General features: G+C 38.0%; 1 protein-coding gene across 1 annotated transcript in view; it reads left to right on the plus strand.

The window, feature by feature from the left end:
* The first annotated feature begins 4,523 nt into the window (after positions 1-4,523).
* The window catches only part of LOC110445651, a 32,687-nt gene continuing 19,087 nt past the window's right edge, over positions 4,524-18,123 (plus strand). Inside the window, exon 1 of the mRNA XM_021490372.1 lies at positions 4,524-4,773. Coding sequence (XP_021346047.1) covers positions 4,760-4,773 — 14 coding nt within the window. The 5' untranslated portion in view covers positions 4,524-4,759. The remainder of the gene's footprint in view (positions 4,774-18,123) is intronic.

Genomic DNA, 18,123 nt, shown 5'->3' on the forward strand with positions numbered 1-18,123 from the left:
AAATTTATGTTGTTAACATATTAGGGCATATAATTTAAGCCAGCAGTATCAGGCCCTTTTGATTATTTGACAATAATCAGCAAAGATATAGTAAATGTGTCATTTGTAATATGATATTATCGTACTATCGTACTAATTTCACTATTTAGGAATAACATTTAATTACAATGGCAGTTTTGTAAACGCAAAAGTCAATACTTGCTATATATACACAAAAATCCGGAACCTTTCTCTTCCTATAGATTTACAAGTAAAACTGTTTGATTCTCTAGTAGAACCGATTCTAGTATATGGATCGGTTGATGGGGATTCGAAAACCTGAAAATGATCGAACAGATTCATCTCAAGTTTTATAAAAGAATTCTTAAAGTGAGATCTACAACGCCTAATTTTATGATTTATGGTGAGCCAGGTCGTGTACCATTGGAAATAAATGTTAAACTAAGAATGTTAGGTTTTTGGAATAGAATAATTAGGAATGAAAACAAACTCAGCAGCATATTACTACGACTGGTTTTACATATGCAAATCGATGATACTTTTTCGTTCAAATGGATTAACCATATAAAAGGTATCTTCAACGAAACGTGATTTTCTTACATATTTGATAATAAATTACAGATGCCTGATGGATTTTACAAATGCATTTTAAAACAACGGCTTATTGATCACTTTGTACAGCAAAGGTTTGATGACATTACTAGCTCATCTTGTGGGCAAGTACTACACTCTATTTAAAACGGAATTTGGTCTAGAAAAATATTTACTAAATTTGCTAGAACATATCAGAACACCAATAACAAAACTGCGCACTTCGAAGTTGAAGTTTCCAATTGAAACAGGTAGATGGTATAACATACCCCGAGATAATCGACTATGTAATTTGTGCGCGGAAAGTGTCGGGGATGAATTTCATTATCTATTTGAATGCATTAATATAACTATATCCACCTTACGAACAAATATATTCCTCGTTATTATTGTACAAACCCAAATATTTACAAGTTTAAAGGTCTTTTATCATTATGCAATCAACGACTTCTGACAGGGTTTTCTATTTTCCAAACCAAAATGGCTCCTCTATTGTGAGTGATGCATATGTATAACTGTTAAAAGTTAAATAACTTGGGAATTATATGTATGTTTATTTATGTTTGCTTTGTATTTTCCATTGTATGTCATATCATGTTACTATACCGTACCGGTTCTAAATTTAACTGTCCATTCTTTCAGTTTTACATGTGTATATAAATATGAATATTGTACTTCATTTTCCATATCCGAAACTTTATTTCCTCATGTAACACATATTATGTGTCGGAGTGTTAATAAAAAAAAACTTGAAAAAAACAAATTCTACTTGTCATCGCTTAAGTCACACATAAACACTTACTGATGGTGATACGTAGCCTTTCTATATTTCATTCTTACCAACCTTAACAAGATGTTTAAAAACTATCAAGTTTGTTCAAATAATGATTTTGACCAACTTTGAAGGTCGCTCGAAAACTAATTGAGTTAAAACATTTCATCAAAGGCTCATAAAGTGAAGTGTAAGGATATTTAGCCTGTGTTTGCTACATGTATCAATGTTGAATGAATTTGACCTTAACCCAGGTTATAGATGCGAGGTGCGTTTACAAACAGCATTACGTATTTGTCTTTAATCTTAACAAATAAGGACACCTTGCAGGTACGAAATTCCCGATTCGTGGAAGAACTCCACAATCATACCTATCCCAAAACCGGGAAAGGATGCTACTGACCCAAACAACTATCGTCCTATTTCTCTGACTGTATGTAAAACTTTAGAACGAATGATAAACACAAGACTGGTTTGGTTTCTCGAGGCAAACGATATAATATCCCCTCTTCAAAGTGGTTTTAGAAACGGAAGAGGGACAACTGACCATCTCATCAGACTCGAGACATTCATTCGAGAGGCTTTGGCCGTGTTCTTTGATCTTGAGAAGGCCTATGATACTACATGGCAGTATGGCATCATGAAACCTACCCATTTTTTTTTTATCTAATTACCTATCAGATAGACACTTCAAAGTCCGTGTTGGTTCAACTTTTTCTAAAACGTCTAAACAGGATATGGGAGCCCACAGGGTGGAATCCTATCAGTCACCCTGTTTGGTCTTAAAATCAATGATATAGTCAAATGTCTTGGTCAATTAACAGAAGGGTCGTTATTTGTGGATGACTTCTTGATCTGTTACAGATCTAAGAACATGCACACGATAGAACGACAACTTCAACAGAGTTTAGACAGACTGCAAAATTGGGCAGACGAAAACGGCTTCAAATTCTCTAAATCTAAAACTGTGTGCATGCATTTCTGTCAAAAACGAAAAGCACACAATGACCCAAATCTTACACTCAATGGCACTAGAATTCCTGTTGTTGAACAGACTAAATTTCTCGGCCTCACTTTTTATTCGAAACTCTCTTTCATACCACATATAAAGTATCTGAAGAATAAGTGTTCCAAGGCGTTAAACATTATACATGTCCTTTCTCATACTGATTGGGGAGCGGATCGGGAAATGCTTCTGCGCCTATGCAGATCACTTATTCGAACAAAACTAGATTATGGTTCTATGGTATACGGGTCGGCGCGCAGTTCGTACCTGCAGATGCTAGACTCGTCTAGCCATTGGAGCTTTTCGAACAACACATGTAAAAGGAAGCGAATGAACCATCCTTTAATGACAGAAGGAAAAAACTTGCATTACAGTTTGCAGCTCAATTAAAATCAAACCCTAAAAATCCTGCTTTCGACCAAGTATTCAACCCAAAATACCAAAATATCTTTACGCAAAACCCAACATAAAGTTGACTGATAAAGCTGAATTTAGCATATCTGATGTTCCTCCGTGGACCATTCAAACACCTGATTTTAACTTTACATTACATGAGCGAGAGAAATCAAGTGTTATGCCCGAAGAACACAAATCCACCTTTCGTGAATGCATTTCAAATTACCCTTCTCATACACAACTTAACACTGATCGCCTCAATTTTTTTCTGCCGAAGCATGCGCCATTGGTTTGGCCCTCGACCATATCGATGAACACAGCATTAAAAAGGCAATCACAGTTACGAGATCCTAAAAACACACTCGTACAAAACCTTGCTCTTCGAATATCTCGTATCTTAGAAAAGTCTAAAATAACTTTACTATGGATTCAGAGCCATTTCGGAATTAATGGCAACGAATTTGTTAACAGGGAAGCAAAAAATGCATTAAATCTCCAAAAACAAATATCAAACTACCATATACAGATTTTAAACCTATTATTCGTACAGCCATTCAAAATGAATGGCAGCAACGCTGGTCTTTCGAGACCAGCAACAAACTTTTTAAATTACAACCGAAACTTAAAACATCTATTCCCAGTCGGAAAGATCGTAGAGAGGAAGTTGTCCTCGCTCGGCTCCGTACTGGGCACACATATCCTACTCATTCATACCCTTTAAAACGACAAGATCCACCTTCATGCCACGCATGTGACACTCCTTTTTCAGTGGAACATTTTTTAATAGAATGTTCCGATTTTAAACACATTCGTGTTCACAACTTTCGAGTCCCAGATATGAAAACTCTTTTCAGTTCCGTGGACTCGAAGGCATTATACTATTTGAAAGACATCGGTCTATTCTATAGACTCTGATGTCTTTTAACCCACCTTACCCTTTTTGACGCTATATATATATATCACATAGTCCATATCATCTATTCGTTGCTTTTAAAATGAAGCTTTTTATCTGATTGTATCTTCGCTACTCACATGTTTGTTTAAAAAAACAACAACAACAGAAAGCAACATGGCCCTAAATGACCACAGTTGTCGATGGGCCATTAAACCCATACAAAGAAACAGACAATTTAAGGTACGCCATTATATAAGTTAAAACTAGTTAACTCAAGCCACCTGTGGTGTAGGGACTGCATCCACACAGTTAAACAAAGGTAAACTGTATCACAGAAAACGATTATACAGAAAAAACAGTTATCAGGATTATACAAAATAGATACACGTTTAAATCACAACATCCAACCGTTATTATTAAAATGGAAAACATATTTAAACATAGCTCACCGTTAATATTATAAAAATTTTTATTAAACATTTTTTTTTTTAGTGTTATTGAAAACAAAAAGATATTTGAACATAACACAATTAAAAATTAACTGTAAACAATTATACATTATCCAAAATAAAAGTGAGCAGAAACAAATTTAATATTTTAGAAAACGAGTATTCACTTAAAAGGACATAAGTAAACTGTTGCTCATGTAAACAAAATAGCAGTCTCGTCAGGATAAGTAATAATAAGGGGAGACAATTCATCCTTGCTTCTCTCCGTACAAGTATTCCATCGTCGCCGGGGGAAATCTCAGGTAGACGCATTCCGCATCATATAATGGGTATTAACTCGTGCGGTGTTGCCTCCTCTGTCTATTGATCGAGTCAAATATATGCAAATGACAGCAGCTGTTCCAATGTTCAGGCGCAGCCAGGTATTATCAGAAAATCATCATAACGTAAGCTCGCGTTACCCATATCAAGCCGAGTCTTACTTTTCCCCTGTGTGTAGATGATATAAAAAGTACGTTACAGTGGATTTGTGATCGATCGCAGGTGTACAGGTATATGACGACAATGGTCCTACCTGGAAAATTTGATCATCGTGATTCGAGGTCAGGGGTCAGCTCGCGCTCGATAATCATAAGGCAGTAACAAGCATCATGGCGAAGGACAGGTAAGTGGGCTTCATGCTTTTTTACTGGTGTTTGACGGGTATTTAGGAATATCCCAACGTCTTTTTACATATGACTTTATCGTCATGTTTTATTATTTACAAGAGGACTACCTATTTGTTGCTGACTCGCTAATTAGATGTTAGGACGATGACAGGACTAGACGTAGCTGTATCCTCTATAACAACAAACAGTGGGAATACGCCCTCCACTGTAGTGTAGTGTGTCCATACATAATAATAACAATACAGAACGAGTTTCCTTTAAACAAGTATAACTTGTGTGACTTTTGTAACAATGTCGACAAACAATACAAACCTTATATTGACTAAACTAATGTCATCACCACGAAACATCCACGTTGGTTAGTTGGCCGGAGGTAGGACGACATACTGTTTGAAACTTTCTCATGGGTTATATCGAAAACTACTTGTATATTTTAAATGTTTTTAATGTACAATTTCAAAACTTGCTGTAGACTGCTCCTTGTTTGGGCCCCTCCCTAAACATGTAACTTTTATGGATTTTTTTAAAGCGGATTAATACGGATGAAATTTGGCATGTATATTTTTGGGGGATGGGGTTATGTGTGGGCAGAACGTTTTTGGCATGGAGTAGGTGTTGTTGGGATCAGAGCCATTTTTTGGGGAAATAGCTCTATTTTCTATATCGTGTCTGTTTCAAGCTTCAAGCATTTGTAATTGTCGTTTTTTTTATTTCTTTTATTTGATAATTAATTCCCGGCATAATTGATACCTGCGTGTAATACTATGAAGAGTGAGTCTTTATCAGAAATGTTATCAGACCTTACTTAGAAATCCGGGTACATGGGTCTAGTTCAGATAACAATCTTGTAAATCAACCAACAGAATTTGAGGTTTTCTTTTCTTCTATTTATTAAAATGACACATCACCATCCCGGCGACGATATAACTCGTGTTTTTAAAACATCAGGACTGTTTCTGTATAACCTCACTCCTCTGAACACAATTAACCAAAACCCTTATCTCTAACGAAAGTATTCAGACTTCAATTTCATTTTATGAACAATATATGGCTGATACTACCTGATAAATTTATAAAATTCTAATTAGCCTCAGTGTATGGACAAAGGGCGCTTACCACTTATTCCGTCATCATCCTTTACCTCGGGTCACATCAGGTCACTTTGTCCAGTCAAACTAATCGAGATCCCGTACATTTGGAGCGTGTCCTGGTTTTCCGGTCACTGATTTTTTCTCTCTTCTGATGTGAATTTGAAATATTGTGATAAATGGACACGACTACGACGGACATTGACCCACCTGACATAATATAAAGGTACATTGAAATTAAAGGTTTTCCAGCGAGTGGTGGCTGGTTATCACGTTAACCACACTCGGATTAATTAGTTTTCAAAATGTAAAAAGACAAGTTGTTAACCGAGTGGGTTTTTTAACAATAAAATTTAACTTGTGAAGTTAGATAAACATCATAAAAAGCCACCACAACTCTGTGGACCTGTCCCCCCCCCCCCCCCCCCCCCCCCACACACACATAACGTTCATATTGTATCTAGAAAACAACCTGTTTCCCTCGTAGTCTATTGCACATACTTGTAGGTCTGTTTCCGACGGGGGAAAACTATTGGCATGAATCATGACGTCACAATGGACGATGACGTCGCAAAACATTATTACGTGACGACATAGTTAAAATATTGACCAATTAATATTAACACGTCCCGGGTTTTACCCACTAATGGTAGCCAGTAATGTCTACCAACTCCTAACAGGTGCCTCCATGTGTGTATGTATGTGAGCATGTGTATGCTGGAGGCAAGGCATCTTAATGTAATTGCCTCCTTGCGATAGCGCGGATCTGACGCCGCCTTTATAGTGTTAGTTCACTGAAATACCATGCCGAAGGCAATCAGCAAAGCATCCCATCCCACCCGGTCACTTTATTGTGACAACGGGTGAGCCATTTGTTGCCATTTTTCTCACTGACGATCGTTAAGCAGGGAGTAACAGCTACCATATTTAAGAACATTGGTATGTCCTTGCCTAGGGACAGAACCCATAGCCTTCCTCATTATCACCTGGGGGAACGTTCAACATTAAAACCAAAAGTGAGGTATTGCAAGGAAGGCACTACGAAAGTTAGAAGTAGATAGCAAAATCCCAAAATATTGCAATGGGTGCAGCAGATTAAGTTTGGTCGCTTTTGTGTCCCCAATTAGAGGACGCAAACGCTAATCCCCAATTTTGCAGGGGCTCCCCTTATTAGTCGCCTCTTACAATCATGCAGTGGGTAACAACAGGTATCTTTCCTCCACCGGCACAGTAGGAAAACCTGTAGTGGTTGTAGGAAATATATGTATATTTGAAAAAAGAATTTTGTGGACGACGGTTAGGGACTTTATAATCTTATTATAAGAAAAGATGAAAAATAATTTTAAAAGACAATATTCTATTTTTCATGTAGCACTGATAAGAAATATATTAGTTCTATGATTTTTTTTTTTGCATTGCCATAGAAACTAAAAATTATGCCAGTGCCTTAGGCAGGGTTCCAAAACATTTTGTGATTGCCAAGAAAAAACCAGACACCAATATGTCCATGTCACGTATTGATATAACTGATGAAGCTGAGAACATCTGATGGGGCGTTGTAGTGTTGACATAACCGTGAAAGGTCTGGGCAGAAAGTCTTGTTAGCATACACACGTTTATGTAACAATACTATGTATTGTTTTAAACGTGTTCGTTGTCAGACAACCATACAGGATCCCTTCATACGATTTAGTCTCTCCCAGAAAAGGTCATTTATGTATTTTCATAAAGAAAATCTTATTTGAAGCATTCTATTTAAAGCTGACAATGTACCGAAGTTTAAATCAATCGCTTAAATTTAGCCTGGTTGAGTTATCGGTTATCCAATAACTGTCATTTGCATACAAACCTACGTAACGCCTATCTGTAAAATGGAATTACTGGAGGTTGTCGTATGAACGCTCCACAAATGAGTTAAAATGACAATGCCGAGAGGATAACGTTTCAGGCTATATAATTGTTACCGTTAGAAACAGGTATGGTTGTATACGACCATCATGTTAACCACTGGAGAACCGATGGTATGGACTCCATTGTCGCAAACAGCGCACTCTGGAGGTTTCCAAAGTTACTGTAACCGAACTCTGCTTACGGCGTTACCTTGCAAACACGATGGTGTAATGCTAATGGTTCTGTGTGGCCTTTATACATAGTTGGTAGTATATAGAACCATCTGTTATTAGAGACAATGTCCGGTTTCATTCTTCTGCGTTTTCGAGTTAAAGATATTTAAAAGAAGAAAGAAGGCGAGGGAAAAGCGAATATCCCTCCTATTCGAAGTGCGATGATTAAATCCTCCAGTCCGGCTCTTCATCTTAATAAAATATGGGCAATCTTTATAGCAATACACGTCAGTAAAGACATCTCCTAGAACGACTACTGTCTGCCTGTCTGTCTGTCTGAAAAAGACAACTTCTCAAAACAGTTTAACGGGAAATAATCAGTGTGCTGAGCCTAGCGTGCTTTGGATATCCATCGTTCTCTCCAGATTGGCTGAGTCTTGGACGGATATACTGTCCGCAAAATAATATTTTGCAATGATATGGAAACATGCAGCGTGTTTTTGTAGCGTTACTTGTCTAGAAATGTTCAATGTAGTGTAGTCTGTAGCGTTACTTGTCTTCAAAGGTTCAATGTGGTGAAGTCTGGCGTCTTGGATTTAGAAATGTTCAATGTGGCGTAGTCTGTGGCGTTACTTTCTACAATTTGGTTTGCTTTTGTTTTATTTTGTTTAACGTCCTATTAACAGCTAAGGTAATTTAAGGACGTGCCTCTATGTGTGGTGTAAAAGCGTGCATATGTGTATGTGTGCTGGAGACAGGATATGTTGGTGTACTTAGCTCCTGGTGATAGTACGGATCTGATGCCGACTTTATAGCGCTATCTCACTGAAATACCATGTCGAAGGCCCCCACCACAGCATTCCGCCCGGTCACATTATACTGACAAAGGGTGAACCAGTTGTTGTCATTCCCCTTAATGCTGAACGTTAATTAGCAGGGAGGGAAATAACAACTACCATTTCTAACGACTTTGGGATGTCCCGGCCTGCGGACGGAACCCATTGTCTTCCTCACCCAGGCAAGGCGCTAGGAAATAAAAGGTAGTTAGAGGTAGAGAGAAATATAAAGATCCCAACTATTGCAATTGGTGCAGCAGATTTATTTTGGTCGCTTTTGTGTCCCTAAGTAGAGGGCACAAAACTAAATCTTTGATTTTGCAGGGGGTTTCCACATTAGTTATACATGCAGTGGGTAACAGCAGGTTTATTCTTTTCTCGTTCCCCGACCTGCAGGGGTGATATTTTTGCAAAGATTCAATGTGGTGTGGTCTGGGAAGTTATGCTTTTTTCTCTCTCAAAAAGGTGTAATGTGTTGTATCTGAGGAGTTACTGGTCTAGTAATGTTTAGTGTGTTGTAGTCTGATGAGTTACTGGTCTAGTAATGTTTAGTGTGTTGAAGTCTGAGGAATTACTGGTCAAGTAATGTTTAGTGTGTTGCAGTCTGAGGAGTTACTGGTCTAGTAATGTTTAGTTTGTTGTAGTCTGAGGAGTTACTGGTCTAGTAATGTTTAGTGTGTTGAAGTCTGAGGAGTTACTGGTCAAGTAATGTTTAGTGTGTTGCAGTCTGAGGAGTTACTGGTCTAGTAATGTTTAGTGTGTTGTAGTCTGAGGAGTTACTGGTCTAGTAATGTTTAGTGTGTTGTAGTCTGAGGAGTTACTGGTCTAGTAATGTTTAGTGTGTTGTAGTCTGAGGAGTTACTGGTCTAGTAATGTTTAGTGTGTTGTAGTCTGAGGAGTTACTGGTCTAGTAATGTTTAGTGTGTTGTAGTCTGAGGAGTTACTGGTCTAGTAATGTTTAGTGTGTTGTAGTCTGAGGAGTTACTGGTCTAGTAATGTTTAGTGTGTTGTAGTCTGAGGAGTTACTGGTCTAGTAATGTTTAGTGTGTTGTAGTCTGAGGAGTTACTGGTCTAGTAATGTTTAGTGTGTTGTAGTCTGAGGAGTTACTGGTCTAGTAATGTTTAGTGTGTTGTAGTCTGAGGAGTTACTGGTCTAGTAATGTTTAGTGTGTTGTAGTCTGAGGAGTTACTGGTCTAGTAATGTTTAGTGTGTTGTAGTCTGAGGAGTTACTGGTCTAGTAATGTTTAGTGTGTTGTAGTCTGAGGAGTTACTGGTCTAGTAATGTTTAGTGTGTTGTAGTCTGAGGAGTTACTGGTCTAGTAATGTTTAGTGTGTTGTAGTCTGAGGAGTTACTGGTCTAGTAATGTTTAGTGTGTTGTAGTCTGAGGAGTTACTGGTCTAGTAATGTTTAGTGTGTTGTAGTCTGAGGAGTTACTGGTCTAGTAATGTTTAGTGTGTTGTAGTCTGAGGAGTTACTGGTCTAGTAATGTTTAGTGTGTTGTAGTCTGAGGAGTTACTGGTCTAGTAATGTTTAGTGTGTTGTAGTCTGAGGAGTTACTGGTCTAGTAATGTTTAGTGTGTTGTAGTCTGAGGAGTTACTGGTCTAGTAATGTTTAGTGTGTTGTAGTCTGAGGAGTTACTGGTCTAGTAATGTTTAGTGTGTTGTAGTCTGAGGAGTTACTGGTCTAGTAATGTTTAGTGTGTTGTAGTCTGAGGAGTTACTGGTCTAGTAATGTTTAGTGTGTTGTAGTCTGAGGAGTTACTGGTCTAGTAATGTTTAGTGTGTTGTAGTCTGAGGAGTTACTGGTCTAGTAATGTTTAGTGTGTTGTAGTCTGAGGAGTTACTGGTCTAGTAATGTTTAGTGTGTTGTAGTCTGAGGAGTTACTGGTCTAGTAATGTTTAGTGTGTTGTAGTCTGAGGAGTTACTGGTCTAGTAATGTTTAGTGTGTTGTAGTCTGAGGAGTTACTGGTCTAGTAATGTTTAGTGTGTTGTAGTCTGAGGAGTTACTGGTCTAGTAATGTTTAGTGTGTTGTAGTCTGAGGAGTTACTGGTCTAGTAATGTTTAGTGTGTTGTAGTCTGAGGAGTTACTGGTCTAGTAATGTTTAGTGTGTTGTAGTCTGAGGAGTTACTGGTCTAGTAATGTTTAGTGTGTTGAAGTCTGAGGATTTACCGTTTTAGTAATGTTTAGTCTGTTGAAGTCTGAGGAGTTACTGGTCTAGTAATGTTTAGTGTGATGTAGGTCTAGTAATGTTTAGTGTGGTGTAGTCTGAAGTGTTACTGGTCTAGTAATGTTTAGTGTGTTGAAGTCTGAAGTGTTACTGGTCTAGTAATGTTTAGTGTGTTGAGGTCTGAGGAGTTACTGGTCTAGTAATGTTTAGTGTGTTGTAGACTGAGGAGTTACTGGTCTAGTAATGTTTATTGTGTTGTAGACTGAGGAGTTACTGGTCTAGTAATGTGTGTTGTAATCTGAGGAGTTACTGGTCTAGTTATGTAAAGTGTGGTGTATTTTAAGCTGATCATGATAGAAAAGTTCTTATCCACTCGAAAATTCCGGACAGTTTAGGTGACCAAAAAATGAGACGGCTGACCATACTGGACAGGTTAAGTGACAGTTTTGAGGTCGCCGTTACACACAGGTTAAGCGACCGATGAGGAGGTTGGATAAACTTTACAGACAGATAGAATGACTTTGGGAAGCTGATTACACAGATTTATGAAAAAATCGACGGATCTTTCCGTATGGGACATACATCAATATATCGCTCTCGGCGCTGGATATGGAGCAAGATTGAATCCTGTGTGGTACATTGATTAGTTCTAAATACCCAGTGTATACCCGCGAATGTCAAAGCCCCACTCATCCGTGTGGAAAGTACCCTTCACAGTAATGATGAATGGGTCTTACAGCGTCTAGTGTAAATAAATACTCTCACCATAAAATAAGTAATGAGTTGTTCTTGCAGCATTTATGAACTTTGATACACACGTAAGTTGAAGAGGAAAATCGATAAAGTGATTATAAAGACATTATATTTCAAGTACGGTGATGGAGTATTGATTCGGTGGAGATCTCAATACTGTAGCGCTCCTATAGCATTCCATCAGGATCAACCACGTTCACCAATGCTTCATAGCTTCGTATTAACGTGCCTGTGTATCACCTAGCGTCATGTGACGACGGTGTCCACTGATGATGGAGCTACACAACAGCTAACGTCATATGATAACGGTGTCTAATGATGATGGGGCTATACAACAGCAATGGTCATATGACGATAGTGTCTACTGACGATTGTTCCATACACCATATAATGTCTGTGACGACGTGTCCAATGATGATAAGGCTACACAACATATAACGTCATATGACGACGGTGTCCACTTATGATGGGGCCACACAACAGTAACGTCATATGCCGACGGTGTCCACTGATGGCAAAGCCACATAACAGCTAAGGTCTGTGACGACGGTTGCCACTGATGATGGGGCCACACAACAGTTAAGGTCATATGACGACGGTGTTCACTGATGATAGAGCTACGCAACAGTTAAGGTTATATGACGACGGTGTCCACTGATGATGTGGCCACACAACAGCTAACGTCATATGACGACGGAGTCCACTGATGATGGGGCCAAACAACAGATAAGGTCATATGACGACGGTGTCCACTGAGGATGTAGCCACACAACAGCTAACGTCATATGACGCCGGCGTCCACTGATGATGTAGCCACACAACAGCTAACGTCATATGACGACGGTGTCCCCTGATGATGGGGCCAAACAACAGCTAAGGTCATATGACGAAGGTGTCCACTGATGATGGGGCCACACAACACCTAAGGTCATATGACGACGGTGTCCACTGAGGATGTAGCCACACAACAGCTAACGTCATATGACGTCGGTGTCCACTGATGATGGAGCTACACAACAGCTAACGTTATATGCCGACGGTGTCCACTGATGATGGGGCCACACAACAGCTAACGTCATATGACGACGGTGTCCACTGATGATTTAGCCACACAACAACGCGCGCCATAGAATACTACCGTATACGCCGTCAAAATAAAGGTCAATCCTTAAATGAATAACAGTCTTGAGTATATGATTAAAAAACATGTAATAATGCCTTTGCATTAAGCGCCCTGGGCTGTTCTGCACATTAGACGGTTTATTAGTTCACTTGAGCTTGTATTGTGCTAAGTTGAAGCCTTACGTGGACATATCAGATACACAACTTTTAAAATATACAAAGAACAAATGTGATTACCGGGTTTTTGAACATAGCTGAAGAGCAGAATATTTATTTTTTTACCAAGATTATTGTTTATCACTTATGCTTTTTAGCATATTTTCGTCTTAGTTCTGCATAACAAATAACAAATGAAAAGAAATCCGTTACTTATCAAATTCTGATACAATGTTAAATATATACTGTATATATATTTATTTATTTTAATAGATTATTTCTATTCAAAGCTAGTCCACGTCAGTGTGTATACGTAAGTGTAGATACCTGTATCAATATACAATGACTTTCCGACCACCGTCATGATCTTTATCTCTCGGCCGATAATTACTGATACCTGAACCAAAATGATAATGTATGCGCAGCTTAAAGTTTATAAGTTAGAAAAAATCATTTTGATTTGCAGTTAATTCAAGAAAAGCATAAATTCATTTATTTGTTTTGCGAGTGGCAAGTAATTTCCTGAAAACAAGCTCATAAATAATATGAGTTCAGGTTATTTTGGCGAAAAGAAATTTATTTTTATAGATTTTTTTTATTTGGGAAGCTAATAACGCTTTGAATGAATGATGGCCCGATCAAACTCAGACAGGTGAACGACAAGCGTTTCTCGCCGGATATATACGTTACCTATTACCCACCTTCCTTACCAGGACCCTGTTATACAGTTTCTGTCAACTTAATGATATTAAACTCTATTTATACAGTGTTTATGTAACGAATTAATGACCTGTAAATAGGTTGCGATCCGCTACCGCTATACTAACGAACATGACATATTCATGTGAAAGCTTGCGATTTATTTATCAGTAATTTTTGTTTATAAATGTTGAACATTCATTTGATTTCACATCCTCAGGCAGCTCAGTATTATGTCGAATTCGGAGTTTATTTCAGACTGACAGATTGATATACATATTAATCTCTTTCCTAAATGACTCTGCATGGAAATATAAATGAACCATTTACAGTTCATTATCTTGCTAATAGAGTAAATGGTTTTAATTTCTACTTTACAAGACACCGTTCGAATTGACATAGGATACCGGTGGTATCATCTGCTTTATTATGGCTAAACGACTGCATATTGGCTGTCGTTTGTTCCATTGTGTGCACCCTCCAAACAATTAGTAATTTTGTAGACGATGCCGCCATATAGAGGCCACTTTATAACCTCGCTGAAATGTTTTATCATCTCGGGCACAGTAACACGACAATCATGCAGGTCATACTATTCTGACAACGGGTTTCCCAGATATACAAACAGAGATACCACTAAAAAAGAGTCGGGGAGAGAACATGAAGTTAGAGGACATGAACGTTGTAGAGGGGTGGGAGTGAGGCGGCGGATAATTTTCTGTGTATCTGTGACGAGAGCACAGACGAAATCTCCTGGTTCTGAAGGGGGTAGGGACACATTAGTCACCTCTTACGGTCAGGCTATATGATACAGCATATTTGTTCTTTCCTAGCGTTCCGGACAGGTAGGGAACTCGCCTTGACGTAAACCCAACCTTCTTCACAATATTTGTAATACACCTGTATGCTATCTTTTACCTGTGATAATTAGACGTACCGAGATCACCTGCAGCTAAACGATTATCTTAAACGATAAGAAAAGAAAAATACCTTTACCGCGTATAACAGAAAACCTACAATTTAGTAATTTGTTTCACCTGACAGCGGTTTTACATATTTTAACATTCTAGGCAATTTGACTTGTTTCGACTTGTGTAACGGTTTGTTATGCCGAGAAATAAATACATTAATGTGTACCATTAACAGTGGAGAATACAGTCCATCACTATTGAAATGTTATTGCCAGTGTCTTAAAAACAATTATTACAGTATTCATATTTTAACGAAGTGTTATTCAACTTAATGAAAAGAACTCAAAATTATGTACACGCTTTATGAAGCTTAATTACACATTTTAATGGAGGTTATTCGTCCATCTTAATATATAACTACAAGCGTATTCACACACCTTAATTGAAGCGTATTCACACTTCTAATGAAGCGAATTCACAAACCTTGATATAGTGTATTCACACATCTGAAAATGGTTTTCCATCTCAGTTAAGTGTATCGACACATTTTAGTTGAAGCGTATTCAAACATTTTAATGGAGCGAATTCATGCATCTCAGTTTAGTGTATTCACACATCTTAATATGGGTGTATTCACGAACTTAATGCAATGTATTTACAAATCTTGATGAAGTATTTTCGCTGATCTTACAGTAATATAATGTGTTTATACACACTGATAAGGTGTATTCACACATTTAATTTAGATTATTCACACATCTTAATGAATCGTATTCATCCATGTTAATGAAATGTTTTCCCACATCTGAATGAAACGTAACCATTCATCTTATTTTGAATGTGAAATAAAGCAACTAAGGTGACGTCTCGTGGAAACTCCTCAATATTGGTCATAGGACACCACGTCGTCCGCCAAACATTGCTATTTAAAGTTTTATGTTGAAAATAGCAATGCGCTTTTTTCTGTATTCCGCAACATGTGTGGGTTTTCGAAACAAAAACTACTCCACAAATGTTCAAACCGTCCCCTTTTTTGTATTAAAGTATAAAAGTTAAACAAGTTTAGAAAGGTTGGTGCACCCGCTACAACCCACCCCTATACCGCTGTCTTAACGTGTAGTACAGTTAATTTGAGGCTTAAACACTGCCCAATTTTCACTTTGTTGGTAGAATCGATGTCAAGTCTCATTTTTGGGTATTTGTTGACTGGGTGGTATTTTATCATCCCCTGTGAATCTGCAATGATCTTCGTTAAAGTAGGCGTTGTTTGGATAGCATGGTGACAATGTTTGCCCCCTCTTCCGGTTTCACGGTTTAACAATCTTGTGTTACCACATATATTAAGATCTTAAGTTAACTTCGGGTGTTGTTGAACATTAGGGAGTGATAAAAGAGACTACTTGTCTTCAAAGCTTGCCCAGTTTTGACATTTTCTCAATACTTATTTTTCAGAAAGAGATTTCGTTATCTTGTCGTGCGAAACATGAAAGTAAACAAACCTATTTTCAACCTCTGTTTCTAAGGAGTAAAATTATGCTGACGCCTCCAGTAAGATAAGGGTCCGTGATGGAGAGTGAGAGAGATGTGGTATAGATGTTTTACCCAACAGAAAAAAAGATATTTTTCAATTTTCACACGAGGCTTCATCTGCGAAAAATTTGTCAGCTTAATTAGTTAAAAGGTTTAAAGTTTTATAATAGCCCACCTGTACTCACTGATGGATGTTTAATAATGTTATTGTCCAATTTTATCATCTTTAATGCGTAGTAATAGTTCAACTGCATATGTACCCACTATTGGATGTTTACTGAAAGACCATTTGTTCCCAATTCCTGATGCTATAGAAATAATTTTGCATAATCGCCCATCTGTATACACTTCCGAAAGGTTTTTGTTTTTTGTTTTTGTTTTAATTAAAATACATTTAACAACTTAATGTCTGTAGTTAAGTAGTTATGCAGCGTCAGCACATGTTTAATTCATGTAAAACCACGAACACGTTCATCGGAATAAAAACTTATCTGAATTCTGACACCTGTAAAAGTGAACTCTGTTTAATCTCTATAATACGAATTTAAACCTCAAAGGCCTGGTGGCGTATGATGAAAATAAATTCGATTTTCGTATGATGGCAAGCTTTCTTTGTCGATGAAAGGTCGCAAGAGTAAGCGCGGCACACTGGGCCAGCGACACAATAAGCAACCGATAAACAGCTTTAGGGCAATATTTTTGTCTACAGGATATAAAGCTGTCGCAAATATCAATAGTCATGCTGCATATCTATTAGTGTGTATACATAATAGTTACTGTGTATCACCTGTACTGTTAGTAAATACTGCATGCATTGTCAGTTTGGACATTTGGGTTTCTGAGAAAATCACCTTGTACATTTTACTTTTCTGTTGTGCATGGATAGTTTTTGTCTGAAACACGTGCATGAAGTCTTGAGTATAGTATCAAAAGTGTCGTCAATGTCAAGATTCGCATTTGCATGAATCTTTTGGAAAAGCGATTGATGTGAATAGTATAAGCAGCGTCCGTAAGGTGAATGTTCATGATAATAGGAATCCGGACAAACGAGTTTAAAACATTTCTAAATTTTTAGTCGTCTGTGATTCTTGTTTTTTTTACTACTTTAAAAAAAATATATGTAACTCCCGACTAAACTGCTCTACAGGACTGATCTCAGTCAATACATTACAAACACAGAAGAGAAGTAGACATATCAAAGTTCAAGTTCACGGCCGGTTTCCAAATTGTCATTTATCATTTTAAGTGTTGTGGGCTGCTGACATCACATGTTTGCTTTGCGCCAAATATTTACTAGTAAACAGATCTCGTATATCTATAAGCTGGTGACAACATGTATACATTCTAAAGTACAGATGTGTTGGTTATATATCCCACTTCACTTAGAATCACCATTCATAATCGGTGTTGTTACGTTTTTTAATTTAGTTTTTTTGCCATTTTTACTCTCCTACGTAAAAACTTGCAAGACTATATATATATAGGCCCTGGACACAGACGATGTACTACATGATATAGGCAATGGGCACAGACCATGAACTACATGATATAGGGTCTGGGTACATACCATGTACTACAATATATAGGCCCTGGCCACAGACCATGTACTACATGATATAGGCAATGGGCACAGACCATGTACTACATGATATAGGGTCTGGGTACATACCATGTACTACAATATATAGGCCCTGGCCACAGACCATGTACTACATGATATAGGCCCTGGTCACAGACCATGTACTACATGATCTATGCCCTGTGCACAAACCATGAACTACATCATAAAGGCCCTGGTCACAGACAATGTACTACATGATATAGGCAATGGGTACAGACCATGTACTACATGATATAGGCAATGGGCACAGACCATGTACAACATGACATAGGGTCTGGGTACAGACCATGTACTACAATATATAGGCCCTTGACAGGCGCGTAGCTAGCCCCTTTACCATGTGTAAGCCCCGACATGGGGTTGCCGAAGGCAGCCCCCTCCCCCCACTCCCCCCC

The sequence above is a fragment of the Mizuhopecten yessoensis genome, unplaced genomic scaffold, assembly GCF_002113885.1.
Source record: "Mizuhopecten yessoensis strain PY_sf001 unplaced genomic scaffold, ASM211388v2 scaffold2329, whole genome shotgun sequence".
In the NCBI taxonomy this organism is placed as follows: Eukaryota; Metazoa; Mollusca; class Bivalvia; order Pectinida; family Pectinidae; genus Mizuhopecten; species Mizuhopecten yessoensis.